The sequence below is a fragment of the Volvox carteri genome, assembly GCF_000143455.1.
Source record: "Volvox carteri f. nagariensis unplaced genomic scaffold VOLCAscaffold_44, whole genome shotgun sequence".
NCBI classification, from domain to species: domain Eukaryota; kingdom Viridiplantae; phylum Chlorophyta; class Chlorophyceae; order Chlamydomonadales; family Volvocaceae; genus Volvox; species Volvox carteri.
This window is the reverse complement of record NW_003307587.1, coordinates 1,050,747-1,065,392: the sequence shown is the minus strand read 5'-3', so window position 1 is coordinate 1,065,392 and position 14,646 is coordinate 1,050,747. Positions and strand designations below refer to the sequence as shown.

General features: G+C 60.0%; 3 protein-coding genes across 3 annotated transcripts; 2 read left to right on the top strand and 1 right to left on the bottom strand.

The window, feature by feature from the left end:
- Positions 1 to 157: 157 nt before the first annotated feature.
- VOLCADRAFT_106496 (uncharacterized protein) lies at positions 158 to 4,473 on the top strand (the record flags this gene model as incomplete). Its single annotated transcript, XM_002954662.1, has 7 exons — positions 158 to 206; positions 350 to 531; positions 786 to 843; positions 1,010 to 1,973; positions 2,340 to 2,421; positions 2,510 to 2,603; positions 2,959 to 4,473. 7 exons carry the CDS (start codon positions 158 to 160, stop codon positions 3,090 to 3,092), a joined length of 1,563 nt encoding a protein of 520 aa, XP_002954708.1. The 3' UTR covers positions 3,093 to 4,473.
- A 351-nt stretch (positions 4,474 to 4,824) lies between these two features.
- VOLCADRAFT_106495 (uncharacterized protein) lies at positions 4,825 to 8,282 on the bottom strand (the record flags this gene model as incomplete). Its single annotated transcript, XM_002954593.1, has 8 exons — positions 4,825 to 5,048; positions 5,396 to 5,509; positions 6,182 to 6,344; positions 6,633 to 6,750; positions 6,886 to 7,004; positions 7,348 to 7,611; positions 7,823 to 8,029; positions 8,214 to 8,282. The coding sequence occupies 8 exons, from the start codon at positions 8,280 to 8,282 to the stop codon at positions 4,825 to 4,827; spliced, it is 1,278 nt and encodes a 425-aa protein (XP_002954639.1).
- A 395-nt stretch (positions 8,283 to 8,677) lies between these two features.
- On the top strand, positions 8,678 to 14,467 carry VOLCADRAFT_106494 (uncharacterized protein; the record flags this gene model as incomplete). The annotated part of the gene is made up of 11 exons (XM_002954661.1): positions 8,678 to 9,701; positions 10,498 to 10,602; positions 10,932 to 10,987; positions 11,188 to 11,328; positions 11,400 to 11,537; positions 12,197 to 12,329; positions 12,460 to 12,646; positions 13,005 to 13,161; positions 13,543 to 13,627; positions 13,790 to 13,882; positions 14,375 to 14,467. Exons 1-11 carry the CDS (start codon positions 8,946 to 8,948, stop codon positions 14,465 to 14,467), a joined length of 1,944 nt encoding a protein of 647 aa, XP_002954707.1. The 5' UTR covers positions 8,678 to 8,945.
- Between the last annotated feature and the right edge of the window lie 179 nt (positions 14,468 to 14,646).

The window sequence follows — 14,646 nt, the reverse complement described above, 5'->3', positions numbered from 1 at the left end:
AGCATATGAATTTGGATGGACAACTGTGTCGTGAATCCTTCGATTACCGTTGTCATGCAACCAGCTTGACAGCGACCGGCAAGCCGCAACTTCCAGTTTACGTGCTTCCATATATTTAAAACAGGTTATGCCTGTTTGTTATAGCCCATTAATTTTTATGGGTTACCCAGAGTCCTGTACTCAAGGCCCCGGACTACAAACCCAAGGTTAGTTTCAGTTCCCAAACCCTGGCTCTTGCAAGGCTTAAGGTCTGTCCTGTCATTGCAATTTATTCTTAAAGGATATGCTAAACAAGGCATGAATTGATTTTAAGTCGACGTGAACTACTGTATTCGCCTTTGCGGCTCAGGGTATCTGGCTCCGACGGACAAGGCACGGCGTGCCGAAGCAGATGGACGTGCTCGCAGGGTTTACAACGCGCTGGCTAAGCCTGCTGCACCCGCTTGGGGGGCAGCTGAGTTCCCACTTTTGCACCGCGATGGTTCCGCTCAAGCTACGTCAAAGAGTCCAAGGGCGCTAACACGCAAGCAGGTGCGTGCATTCCATATGCGCGTGGGTTTGCAGATGATCAAAGGGTGGTCGCTCGGTTGGTAAACTGGAGCACGCATCAGTGGTGCACGAGTTGGATGGGGCGCTTCCCGACCGGCCACCGCTCAGCTCCGTCCCTCATTGGCGTTAGCGACGTGCTCGTTTTCAGATTTCCTTGCACCCCATGCTTCTACCAGTCTTTACCGTGTCTGCGCAGATGTCCGTAACCCTCTCCACTCTTGCCTTCCCCTTACCAGAAAGCTTCAAAGCCCTCGTTGGGCCTTAAACTCCAGATCCTGGAACAACTGGCGGAAGGTGCGCGCGATTGCCCGGAAAAAGCTTTCTTTGGGAATATACACCTGACGCGATGCTAGATCTCAGCCTCCTTTTCCTCCCTTTCTCATTATTGGGTTTCCAAAGGCCCCGTTTGTGTTCTTGAACACCAGTTTCCCAGGACTGACTTCCCCACGGTGCCTCGCAGATCGCGCCCGTCTGGCACTGCGGTTACAAGCCGTAGAGGCGGCCTGCAACGCGGCCCTGGCAGCGCACTCTTCCACAGGCACCTCGGAAACCAGCAGCACTGCGGGATCGTCCACCAGCGACGTGACGGGGCATTACAAGGCCCAACCCCCTGGGGGCGGCTACCCAGCGGCCTGCTTGGAGCGAACACCACTACGGCCCCAGACGCCGCCGACCACCATGAAGCGACGTCCTTGCGCCGCCGCGCCTGCCGCAGCCGCTACGGAGCCGGTACAACCTTCACCAACATCCGCTGTTCGCCAAGCCTCAAATACAGCCCAGCAGCAGCCTATAGCCGCTGCTCGGTTGCCATTGGGTTCTTCCTCCACACCTACGCTTCTTCGAACAGCATCAGGACAACCCGTCGCTGTTCTGCCCCATGCTGGTGCCACTGGTGAATCAGCTGTCACGTCGGCGGGGCGACCGCATCCACCGCTGCCACCATCGTCGCCACCGCCTTCCGAACGAGATCCCGGCTTTGGGTCCCGAAGGAGGCTCCAGCAGGAGGACGCACCTTTCCATGGTGCGGTCAGGAGTGGCATCAAAAAGCCGTGCCATAGCGTTGCGTCGAAGGAGACGAAGGGAGCGGCTGCATCCCCGGTGCGGAGCAAGGTGGACGTGACGTCTGAGACGCCGGGGGGCCCAACAGGCACGGCGGCGGCGGGGCAGCGGCCGGCGGCGTTGGACGTTCCGGGGTGCGCCCGGGGGTTGCGCCCCAGTGTAGTGTCCTCAGTGTCCTCAGCTTCCGGGACAGCGGTCTCGGCTGCAGCTCCCTGGGCGGTCGCTGCGGTGGTCACACCGGCGCTCAGTGAGGCATCACTAAGGCTTTCTTGGCAGGACCCCCTGGACCTGGTGGCCCCCAGTTCGCTGTGCAAGTTTGCATGTAAGCTTGGATCTAGTAGCTGGGGCTGCTGCTTTGCAAACGGGTGGGTTAGGGAATGGGGACAGGAGAAAGGGGGTGGGATTGTGGAGGGGGAACAAGCGGGCAGGTGGAGCAGAGCCCTTGGGACGGGAGGAGGGGAGGGGGAGTAGGGGTCAGGGGGAGTCAATGAAGCCCCGGTGCTTTCTTGGTGGGTTGCCATGTGTCGTACTGGGGTCTAGAGAGGACCTGAGAGAGCACCGCAGTGATGAGGAATACCGAGGCCGTTTTATCCGTTGATGTGGTTAGGGTCATAACGGCCACATCTACGATGAACATATACGCACACTTGGACATTGCACTAGGTATTGTAGCGCTGCATAGGTTGCCGTACCTTGTTGTTGTACCTTGTTCCCTTACCTGCACCTAGCAGGGCGGCCACTGGTGAAGGTTCTGACGTCCGCCGTGTCTCAATTACGCAAACACACACACTGCCACGCGCACTCAATGCCCCGGTGGGGGTTCGGTGTCCTCTACATCCTGGGTTTCACGTGCTCATTGCTGTTTTACTTGGAATGGACCCGCCCGGCTGCTGCTTTGCAGATGCACGTGACGGGACGTGGCCGCGCAACAGAGAGCCGTTCTGGGCACAGCCACATCAGCAGGCAGCGCCCGATGCCCGGCTATTGGGACACAGGTAAATCGAGGGGGTCCCGGGTCTGGAGCAGTCCCGGTTCGTTAGGCCCCCGGGATGTGGGGTGAACAGGGGACGTGACTGACAGTGTGACGGCGACCCCTCTGACACCTGACGCAATTCTAAGATGTGGCTCCGGTCCCAACGTGCCAGACCGCACGTGTTGGTCGTTGAGGGAACATTGCAAACGTGTTGTGACGGGAAAATGTGGCATTGCGGCCAAGGGGAAATACTGCAGGTGTTGCGGAGGTCAAGTCACCATGCTTGTCATCTGCATGAATGCATGTGTTTATGTTTTTGTTTCGTCCTGCCTACCCCGATGCTGTCCCCATTTCCCCGACAACCGCTCCCTCCGTAGAGAACGACTCTACGTGGGGATGGCGGAACTGCAGGCGGAGTTGTATAGTTCATGGCGCGCGCTGTTGGACAGCGGGGCCATTTAGGGCCCCTAGGGCTCCGAGATTGATTTGTGTGGGGCCAGTATTCGTGTAATAAGTTTCATGTATCGTCATAGCCATTGCAAGTCTTAGCCTAAGAACCATTTATTTTTTCACATTTGTAGGCCCAGACGAACCGTCTTTAGGCACATAAGTATGACAATGTTCCGATGGAGCCCACCCCCCCGATCAGGACATGGAGATACCGAGGGGGTGGTTTTGAGTAGATTGTAATCCACGTATGTGGAGCGATAACTTACGAGAGCGAATGAATTTCAGCGCTTGCATAAGGCAAATATTTCTTGGCAAGCTGCTTTGAATTTTTGTACTGGAGTTTTGCTTGCGTCGCGGTGTTGGATGGTCGTTGGCGGGTTCTGGTACGACATTACTGAGCATTGCACGGAAGGGCCAGGAGTACATCAGGTGCAGGAGGCAATAGGGCAAGGAAGGCCGTACAGTATACATCGCCCTGTCCCTCATCTGTACATGAGGCTTGTTCCGTTCTTGAAGCCTTTCTTCTGGAAAGTTCTTATGATTGAATAATACCCGCGAGACATTTCATCCCAAACGCAATTTACTGCACGTGTCCATCCCATCATACATATTTGCTATTTGCCCACGGGAGTTATTCCACGTCGGCTGTCGGCACCGCCGTTGCCGTTGCGACCTTCACCGCCGTTATCATGGCCCCATGCTTCATCTCCAAATGAATAAGCTCAACCCTCAACAGCACTGAGCTGCACCTCCCATCTCCACTACCATTCCAGGGGCCTGCCGAATAACCGTAGCAACGACAACAGCAACAACACATACGAGATACGAATGTATGCCTCATCACGTCGTACAGAAGTGAGAGGGGCCGCGAAGGCAGAGCGCCTCCGAATCTTGACACAGATGCACTGCCAGCCCACCGCCCTCTACCGCGAGTTCCTTTCCTGTTCCGGTGCTGTGTGCCACAGGCCACCTTCCCCACCTTCCCCCAGGAAGGACGCGGAAAACCCCTGACGACTGTCCTACTGCACATGATACTCCGGACATACCGCCACATAGCCAACTCACGAATAACACGCGACGTACAAAGGTTGCATCGTCCCGGCTGCATACTGCCGTACCCCGGCCCCCGGGTGGTCGGGCATCGCACCACCGGGGTGTGCTGTGCTGCACAAGATCGCTTTCGAACACGTTCTATGCTCCCTGTGTCAGCGACGGATGCGAACTCCCTAGCTGAGCAAGCAAGGAAGCCAGCAAGCAAGCAAGTTCACAGGGCGAGAACTCCTGCATTGGCGGCCAAACACGCAGCTACAGACCCTATCCCGCTATTTGCAAACACCCCCTTCCCTCTTCTCCCGCAGCTTACACGCCACCACAGCCACCCGCCCTGAGGGACCACACCACACAACAAACGGGATATTTCAAACCACCAATCGATGCCAACATGCCCCCTATAAGGCCCCCCAACACCCCTCTCCGCACACTGCGCGGATGCTGCTTTCAAGTCCCAAACAACCACCCTGTCCCCCTCCTTAAGAGAACTGTTGGCCCCGCCTGGCAGCTAGACTACATCCGACCTCCCTCCCGCCACCCAGCAGCCCACCAGGCCACCTGGCCAGTCACATAACAAGCACGTTGCCGTCATGGCCACCTCTAGGCCCTTCACGAGCTCCATTCATCAAACTCATCTGCTTCATTAGGACCCACTTCCCGCTCCACCTCACCGAACAGCACCCCACACCGCCCCGCCTGCCACTCCGCAACCTCTCCCTCCTCTACTCCGCGGCACAGCCAGCTCAGTCGCGCTTGTACTTCTCCAGCTCGGTCCTGCTGGCCCCCCGGGCGCCTCCACTGCTGTACAGCACCTTACCGCCCAGTCCAAGGCGGGCCCCCGCAGAGGCCCCCGCCTCCCCCAGCGACACGCCCACCAGCGCCGCCTTGTAGGTGAGGAAGCCCAGGGCCCCCAGGGCAAGCTGCCAGACCGCAACAGAGCCGGAGCTAACAGGCGCCCCCAGCACACCTGGGTGTGTGCGAGGAGGTGAGGGAGGGGGGAACAAAAGGGGGACAGGCCAAGGGGGAGACAGGTAAAATAGCCGCTTCAGGTAGTGCGCTGAGTGCTTTAACAGAAAAGATGTGTTACAGCCGTCCTCGCAGCACACCCAAGCACACACACGAGGGCGCAATGAAGACGTCCTACTGCATGAAGATGGTTTCACGCATGAAGATACCGATACAGCGATATCCGGGGCCATGCCAACCTACTGCTGGTGACCGCGTCCCTGCCGCCCTCCCCATCGCCATGTTCCGCCGTGGATCCATCCCTCCATCCATACGCCTTCCCCTCCAGGCCCCCCTCCCTAGGCTCACCGGCTTCCTCCCTGGACAGCAGCGCCATCCCCAGCGCCGCGGAGGCGCACACAAAGCCAAGTCGCACCGGGCCGCTGCCCAGAGCCCGCCTGCTGCTGCTGCTGAGGTAGGCACCTGCAGCGGCGGCAGTGGAGGTCCCCGCTGCGGCTGCTGCTGCTGCTGCTGGGCTGCTGACCGACACCCTACCTGCACCCGTGCTGCCCCCACCGCCCAGCGCCTCATCCTGCTGCTGCTGCTGCCGCTGGTTGTTGGTGTTGGCGGTGGTGGTGTGTTGTCCCGTGCCGGCGGCGACCTCCATCACGTGATCCACTCCCCGCATTAGCAGCCACTGGTACACCAGGCCTGAGGGGAAAGCCAGTGAGAGAGAGGAAGGGGGAGGGAGGGGGGGTGTATCCAAGTGGCGTGTATCCGGAGAACTGCGGAGAAACCCAATGAGGTGGCGTCCACAAGGACACCTGTGCGGAGGTTTGCTGGACATGTCGTACCGCGCGTGGAGCGCTCTCTCAAACTGCTGTTGACCCAACAAACATGTTTCCCCAGGGGGGGAGGTACGGCAGGGCCTGCTGCTGTTCTTACGGTAAATACTGCCGACATGGCCACCGGCGGGCTAAGCGGCTTCAGGTAATACCAGTTTTGGGAGATCGCCGCGGAGTGCGGCGAAGGTGTGATGAGGTGAAGGTGAGCAGCACAGCGGCCACAGTAGGGCGGCTGCAACACAGAGAGGGGGTCAGCACGACCCCCTGACAGCAGTACAACCTTCGCACTTATCGAGGTGCCTTGCCGTACCTACGACTCCGCCAGCAGTGTACGGCAAGGCTGCTGCCGTACCGCCCGTCAGAGCTGCCAGGCTTGCTCCGCTGGCAACCAACAAGGCGGTGGTTGTCGCCACTCGGCGCTTCAGGTCGGTGTAGTCCGACATGTTGAGCGACCAAAGCGCCGTGGCTTGCTCCTACAGACGTACAGAAACATGTACGGCCTTACATACATATATACATACATACGGACAGAATGGCCAACATTTGCACGCAACGACAGCCAGCCCTCGGCATGAAGCTGGACTGAGGTGGGCAAAGCTGAGCTGTCATGAACAGCTGGATTGCCCCCATTGCGCTACCTGTGTCCTCCCTCCCTACGTACACCCCCCCTCCCTCCCTCCCCACCTAGTTTAACCCCCTACCAGAAGTCAACGATACCCCCCCTGTTATACCCCCTCTGCAGACACCTCCCGCCCACCTACCTTGGACAGGACGACCGCGGCCTCCCCTTCTCCGTACACCACCGCTCCCACGGGCACAGGTGTCAGGAGGGCGGCCCCCTCACCGGCCCGACCGCCCAACTGCCGCCGGCACACGAACCTGCAGAGAGGGGGGGTGGAAGCAAAGGGAGGCGGCCTCACGACCTGACCATCAACACCTCTTAACCAGACCAGCTGCCTCAATTTGGAGCTCCCTTTCACACCCCCTTGGCGACCCCACCCCCCTGCCCCGCACCTGTCCATGTGGTGTGTCCGGGAGGACGACACATCCATTTCGTCCAGGTACCAGGTGCCGCCCTCCACACCCACCAACACGCCAGCAAGGGGACCCAGCTCGGGAAGCAAGATGCTGACCTGGAAGAGAGGAGGGGAGGGGAGGGAGATGGCCGCAGTGGACGGGTGAAGGGCGATGCGGTGGGGATGTGGGCGCCTGGAGCCGGGGGCCAGTGGGGGCCTGCGGGAAGTGGGTCGACACTTCCGGGTGGCGGTGGCGGTCGCGGTGGCGGCGGTGGTACCGATGGGAGGCAGCAGGCAGCTAGCGGCCAGCCCCGCTCCGGCCCTGTCTGTCACCTCATCCGGACCATCTGGGACAAGAGGAACGTAACACCTCACAACATGTCCCTGGCGTACCTCTTAAGCCTACCCGCCTGCTCGTCATCCCCCCGGCCCAACACCCCCCTTCTAGGGGGGGGCGCACCTCGTCAACGGAGCCCTCCTGGAAGCGGCGCTTGGGTGGGGGCGGTGGCGGGGGTCGACCAACGAGGTTAGTGCCACCACTGCTTCTCAGGTTGACGTTTCCGTACCCGTGCGACGATGCAGACCCACCAGCGCTCCCGGCAGGTGCTGCCGGCCGACCGGGTCGTTGTTGCTCTTGTTGTCCTCCGGGCTGCTGGTTGCCGCTGCTAGCTGCCGCATCCGCCAGTGCCGAGCTACAGTCCGCGCCCACGTCGGGTCCAATCAGCTGCGGGGGCAAGTGAGGGGGCTCAGGATGGGGAAGGGCAGGGCAAAGGCAGGATGTCGGGCCAGCAGTATGTAGAGGAGCTCCGCAAGCGAGCGATTGCGCACGTGCTCCCCACCTAGAAATATGGTTGCACTGCGCAGAACTTTGCCAAACCTGTTCTAACCGCAGTTAACGACGTCTCTTAAGGGATTCCAGCGTTGACCATGCGTACCTGGCACATCTCGAGTGTATGTGCGCGAGACTCAAGCGGGTCGTTGACGGGGCTGATGCGGTGCAGCGCCGCCCTGCCATTCTGACTGATTAAGCAGACGTTGACCGCCGAGTAGGGCTCCGAGAGCGCTGAGCCTCTTGATACTCCGGTTGTGAAGCGGATGGTGTACACCGTCAGAGGCGTGTCGGGTTCCGATAGTGAATCGTCCTGCAGAGAGGCGACATCACACGGGGACTTGGCAGGTGTCTCGGCCCGCATGCCAGGCCCGCGCCTATTACGCGAATTTCTGCAAGTTACTCCTTAAATCGAAATCATAAGCGCAAACAAAATGCAAAGTCGCTAACCTTTGTGCGTCGTTCCGACACTAGGCTTGTCGGCAACAGCCAAGCACTTGACGGTGCGCCATATCCATGGCCTGTGCTGCGAGAAGACTCATCACGGCCTCTGTCCCGTCTAGCATTTGCTATGCAGTTGCGATGCACCGAAGTGTGGTGCAGCAGTCCGAGACCAGCCGACTGCCGACAGCGACTTCCGGTGGTCGCCTTTGCACGTTGCATAGCAGTATCCATAGCTCGTTGCAGATTTACGACTTGTGGGACAGCAAGGATGCCAGGCCAGGGCGGGGATATTGTATCGAGCGCCTGCCCAGCTAGGGTTGCCAAGATAATATTTATGAGCGGATCCTAAGCGAAGTTTTTAATAAGCATCATGCCATACGCATTTTCTGTCTCTAATCGCAATTTTGTATAGTCAGTATGACTGCTCCCGAAGTCCGCGCTCACGGGAAGCCGTATAGCTCGTAATCTAGGTATCTGGTTCTTTGAATGATACAGTATTGTTTCTTATTACGCATGATCGAAATATTCTTTATGCACGATACGTAATGTTTTTTTGAGCTGTATCTGACTAGGAAGTATAGAAGGAGGACGTGGTACTTTCCTGAATATGGAGATGGACATTAGGCATCGGCACCTGAGAATCTTGTGTGCCGCTGGAAGCTAATTTGTCCGGAGGCGGTTCCATAAGTGGCCGATCATCCGTAGCCGGCAAGTTTTTGCGGAGCTAACAGCCCGACTGCGCTTACAGCAATCCCGTGGAACCAGAGAAATCACTACCACTGAATATGGAGTCACGAAGTCACTGGAAATCTTTTGTGTTACTAGTTGCGTTGATCTCCATCGGGTGGTTACACGGTTTCCCTTCCGCTAATGGAAACGGCTTACCGAAACAGCAAGCAATGCCCCAGCGGCCGGCTGAGGGCGGTGCCAAAGCTGTTCCCTCAACCACCGCACGGGCACAGGCAGGGGCCCCACCCGCGCAACGTACCCCAGTCAATCGAGGGAGTATTTCGTTGCCGAACTGGTGCAGCGTGGGGACCTACGCTCGCAACGGCGAGCCACTCTTCACCACCATGACTCGGACCGAGGATTCACACAAGGTTTACCACAATGCCTTCTGGCACGCACACAAATGGTATGCGCTGGTGCCGCCAGATGCCATGTTTCGTGACGGCGACCAGCCTGGCACTTCCGACACTCCCCTTTCCACGTCCTCCACGGATGCTACCACCACCACCAGTTCCGTTGCTAGCCACCCTCCTAGCAGCCAGCTCGAGGAGGGCCTCTCCGTTAACTGCGCGCTGATCAACCTGCCTGTCAGCAACATCAGTTCCTTCACCGACAACATGCGCACCGGCTTCCTGCCGGGCACCACCCTGCTGGTAGACTTCCCCTTCCCCGCCTTCCCCGACAACCTGGGCCACTGGGCGGAGATCATGCTGACCACCTACTCGGTACTTATGGACGGAGCATGGCGGAGTAACTCCGTCGGCACCCGGGGGGGCTATGTGGACCGCATCCTGTTACCCAATCTGCGAAAGGTGGGCGGGAGAGAGAGAGAGAGAGAGAGAGAGAGAGAGAGAGAGAGAGAGAGGGCAGGCGGGCACGGCGGGAGGCGAGTGTGCGGCTGTGAGAACCCGACTAGTAGCGACGGCGAGTGGGGACCCTGTTGCGAAGATGTTGAGGTTGGGGAGTTACAACGGGATTCAGGGTGAGGGAACGTAACACATGCACAGATGGCAGTTCAGTAATCTGATGTCCTGCCTGTTACAGCTCGTATGTGGAAGCTGATGGCGTTGTGTTAGGCCCTCCGGTAGGGGGCGCCTCTTTGGTGGTGTGGGTTAACTCGGGGTCCTTACACCCTTGCGGCTATCAGTGCTGTGAGCTCATGTTGGGGCTCGTGCCAGCTTGCGAAGGGAGAGGTGCCAACCCGATTATGAGTTCAGACGGCGTCAACCCTACCTGTGGCGGGTGATGGTGGTGCTGGTGGTTGGGTGTTGGCGGGGACGGTTGGTGGGGACGGCTGGTGGTCTTAATGCCGACAGGAATGCATCGAAGGGGGAACAGCCGTTTCTGTCCTTAGGGTCCCGTCACGTTTCTGTTTCGGTTACGTGTTTCCTGGGTAGCTGCACTGACGTGGCGATTGGTGGACGCACACGCATGCGGGTGCGAACGCGTATGTGAGTACGTTGCGTGTGTGGCATGTGTGGTCTGGGGGAACTAGGCTACCTGTTGCGTGCGGCGCTTTTTGTATCCTCAAATGGGTTTATTGTTGTTTGTTCCGCGGTGTCTTTCTCCTGGCTTTTTGATTTTCTTCCTCCTCTTCTTTTCCTGCAGGAAATGAACGACTGGTTCAAGGAAATCCTGGCCATTGCAGTGGCGCCTGGAGTGCGGAAGGGAGGCGCCCCGGTACCGCCCATCATTGACCATGCGGACCTGGAGGTGAGAGGCGGTGTCACAGCGGGGGCTGCAGTCCCAAATGGCAACATGTCCGCACCCGCCTATGTGTTATCCCTCCACCCATATTTCCTCCCGGCCCGACTGCCCGACTGCCCGACGGTCTTTCTCATTCCGCCTCTTCCAGACGTGCACCGGGTGTACCTCCTCCTCCGCCAACCAACCCATCACAGCGCAGCCGCTACTCCCCACCATCACCATTTGGCTCGCACCTGCGTATGTACCAGCAGCTAACCCACTCATTCATTCGTACATTTACTGACAGCATTATCGTCCCTGCCCTCTCCTTCGTGACCGGGTCCCCACCCGCACAGGCCTTCCCCAAGCTGTCCTGGCTGGCCATTGAGAACCTGCTGGTGGTGCAGGACAGGTGTGTGGATGTGGGTTGGCGGCAGGGAAGGGTCGTGGTGACCAGGTGTTGGGGGGGCTGTAAGCGAGCCGGGGGCTGGTGGCCAAAGGTATTTGAACATGGCATGGGGTAGCCCCTGGAGCATTGCCGCCCCACGCAGCTTCTCCTTGAGAACCCTCCTAGTCCTAGTCCTTGTCCCATACGGTGGGGTGATCGCCCAGGGACCCGTTAACCGCTGCCCAAGCGAGCGAGCGAACATTAGACGGGCGATCGGAACTAGACCTGCGAGCAGGGGGCAATGTGGGGGCATTCCGGCGCCTTTTGGACGGGGAAGGCCACATCAGGAGGGCTCTTTACCTACCGTGAGTCTTGGCTCTTTCTCCCCCTTCCCGCCCCTTCTCCCTCCTCCCCTCCCTCCCTCCCTCGCCTAAAGGTACACCCACCCGGAGCGCAAGACCGGCTTCATCGGTGCGGACCACGGCGACCTGTGGCGGTACGACGGCTGCGGGCGTTACGTCAACCGGGAGCTGGATGTGGGGTTCAGTAACGCCAGCTACGCGGCGGCTTTCAGGTGAGCTAGGGGGTCGGCTTGAGCGGCGGAGACATGCCCGGGCTAAACACACGTACTGCGTCTTTGGTGTAAGTCGTTGCATGCGCATGTGGGGCCCCTCTCAGTGTGGATTGGAGGGACGAGGGCGGGGGAGGGGGTACTGTAGCCGCGCTGGTAGATGGGCTGAAGGAGGGCATCTGGGGGGTATGTGGGGGGTGTGCGGTGGGAGACGTTTGGGAGGCGTTTGGGGGCTGTATATGCATGCACACGCCACGTGAACACACAGGTTGGACAAGCAACCCATACGTGCTCCTACGCACCGCACCGCCACCGCCCCTCCGGTCCCCCACCTGACACGGGCCCAGATGTCTCCTCACCCAACATGCCTGCTTACATCTTGACGTCCTAGACCGCTATTACGCCATCCCTGTCTCTTGCCATATTCGTATCTTCTCCCCCCCCCCATCCTTCTTTTACGGTTTGGCATTACTGCTTTTCCTGCTTTTTTAGCCCTGGCGGCTTAGGTAGGTAGTTTTTCCGACATCAGCTTCACTACGTCATCCCGAGGTCGCCGTCTTCACGGACGCCTTTCGGTCAGTTCTACGTCTGGTGCACTCTTGCCCTGGCAGCAGCTTCACTCGTTTGTGGTTCGTCTTCCCCCCCCCCCTGCGTGGTCACAGGGCTGCCGCCTACAAGCGAGCTGGCCTGGACCCTCCTGCCTCCAGCTGGGTCCCCGGCTCCCCTCCGCCCCCTCCCCTGCCCGGCTCACCCCGGGTCATGACGCTGCTGCTGCCGCATGAGGACTATCCCCCGGTGAGGGGGGAGAGGGGAGGGGGAGCTCTCCATGTCCCGGGGGTGTTCGCGAACTGAGTGGGCCGTTCGGATCTCGTCCAGGTCGGTGTGGGACTGCCCCCTCTTGCCCCCCCCTGCCCCTGAGCCCCAGGTGGTCAACTGGCAGGAGGTCCAGGAGGTCTTGCGGCGGGTGGGGACGGCCACCGGCCTGGAGGTGCGCACCGTCACCCTGTCCACGGATGCGCCCTTCGTCTCGCACCTGGACACGTTCGCACGCAGCTCGGTGCTGGTGGCGCGACATGGGCCCCTGCTGGCCACTGCAACACTCATGGCGCCAGGTGGGGGAGACGGGGGGCAGTGGGGGGCGCTGTAGGGGGGTGGGGAGATGGAGAGGTGAAAGAGGTAAGGCCGAAGAAAACCGCTTCCGGGTTGAGGTGGTTGTGGATTGAGGTGGTTGGAGGTGTACCGGGGCCACTGGCGAGGTGGTTGTACGGGAGCCGGGGGTTTAGAGGAAGCGTCGAGCACACCCAAGAGAGGCACAGATTGGGGCGGAGTGCACAGCAAACCGTGCTGCTTCATGTCGAGGTTCCCAGCCGCATTAGTTGGACCTACACCCACACAGACGCATATGATGAAGGATTAACATCCTCTACCTCGCCATGTAAGCCTCATCCCTCATCCGGCGGCTTGCTGCAGGTTCTGCCGTCGTCGAGCTGCTGCCGTACAAGTGGGAATGGCTGGGCCTCTCCAAGCTGTACTACAACATGACTCAGAGCGCTGGCGACCTGCACCACTTTGCCTGGCGGGCCACCGACCACCGCCTCGTGCACTACGACCACGAGAACTACACGCGGTGCGTTACGTCGCGAGGTGTCCAGCTCCGGTCGGTTATGTGGTGTCTTGGGAGCTCCCGCAGCCCCGAGTCAGACCTGACTCCCGCGGTCCCGGTCGCTCGTCGTCATCATGTCACGGCACACGTGTCTCTGCGCCTGACAGTACTGCGCACCCAGTTGCGCAGGACTCTGTAAGGACTGATGGGGGTTTGGAGGTACCCTTGATGAGCCTTTCCCATCGATGATGATGTCCTTGCCTGTCGCCCTCGTGCTCCCCCGCTCCCTCGCTGCCTATCCACATCTCAATATAGGGTTTTAGGGTTAGCTGTCTATACAGCTGTTCCCCACTCCCTCCTCTCCCAACCGCCTAACGTCCTAACCGCCCCAACCGCCACCTTCAGGTACCACTCCTGGACCCCCGAGGAGTGCAGCGCCCGGGAGTGCCTGATGGTGCACGCCCGTGCGGGGCTGACGGTCAACACTGTGGTACGTCGTCGGTGGCCCCGAGCCCCACCAGCGCGAAAGGGGGAAGGGCCGGCGGTCGGAGGGGTTTCCTAGGGGCCTTACAGGGGGTCTAGGGGGCAGCTGCGCTCGCCGCTGAGGCAGGACGCCGGTTGCCCTCCTCCACCTCTCGCTGGTGGCGGACAGGGGGCGACACACGTCGGTAGGTATACTCTCTGGTGCGCATGCGGATGCACTCTCGGTTGTCCTCCGCCGGCCAGAACGGTGCGGTTCAGTTCGGTGAGTGAAGACAGCATTAGAGACCGTGTGGAGCTTGCGACAGTGACCCGTGCTTGCATCCAGAACTCCAATGATGGCACGGCGCATGAACCGTCCTGGACGCCTTCCTTCCCTAAACCCCGGACGGATAGCGCACGAGCAACCAGGTCCGCTGCGCACCTCTGTGTGAGTGTGTATTTGCGTGGATGCGCACCGCTTTCTGCGGCTCGGTCCCCCATTGGGATATGAACATGAAAACTGGTACCTCAAATGTCGACCTGCCGTTCACGGGCGGGTAGACTCACTATCCGCTCCATCTGAAGCGCACACTGCGTTCTTCATGTACGGGTCCACTCGCGGCGCGTGTGCAGCTCGCCCCTGTCCCCTTTCAGCCCCCCCCCTGGCAGCAGCTTCACTCGTTTGTGGTTCGTCTTTCCCTCCCTCAGCCCCCCCACTCAGCCCCGGCCCCCGGCTCCCATGTTCCCTTCATGTGGACATCATCACCCTACTCAGGAGCTGGAGTCCCTGCTGCGAGCCAAGCTGCCGGATGTGGTGGCCGGCGGGGACGTGGGGGAGCTGCGGGAGCCCTGGCCCAAGGCGGTGTAGCTGCTGGGGGGGAGGGGACCTCAGCCATCACGACACCAGCGGACGATAATGCGGTGTGTCTGCCTGCGACGATAGCGGGAGGGATTGCCCCGGCGGGTCCCGGTGTGTGTGTTTTGGCTACACGTAGAAGTAGGCTGACTGCTGGCCAACGGTGTGGTGGTACATAATATGCACTTGGA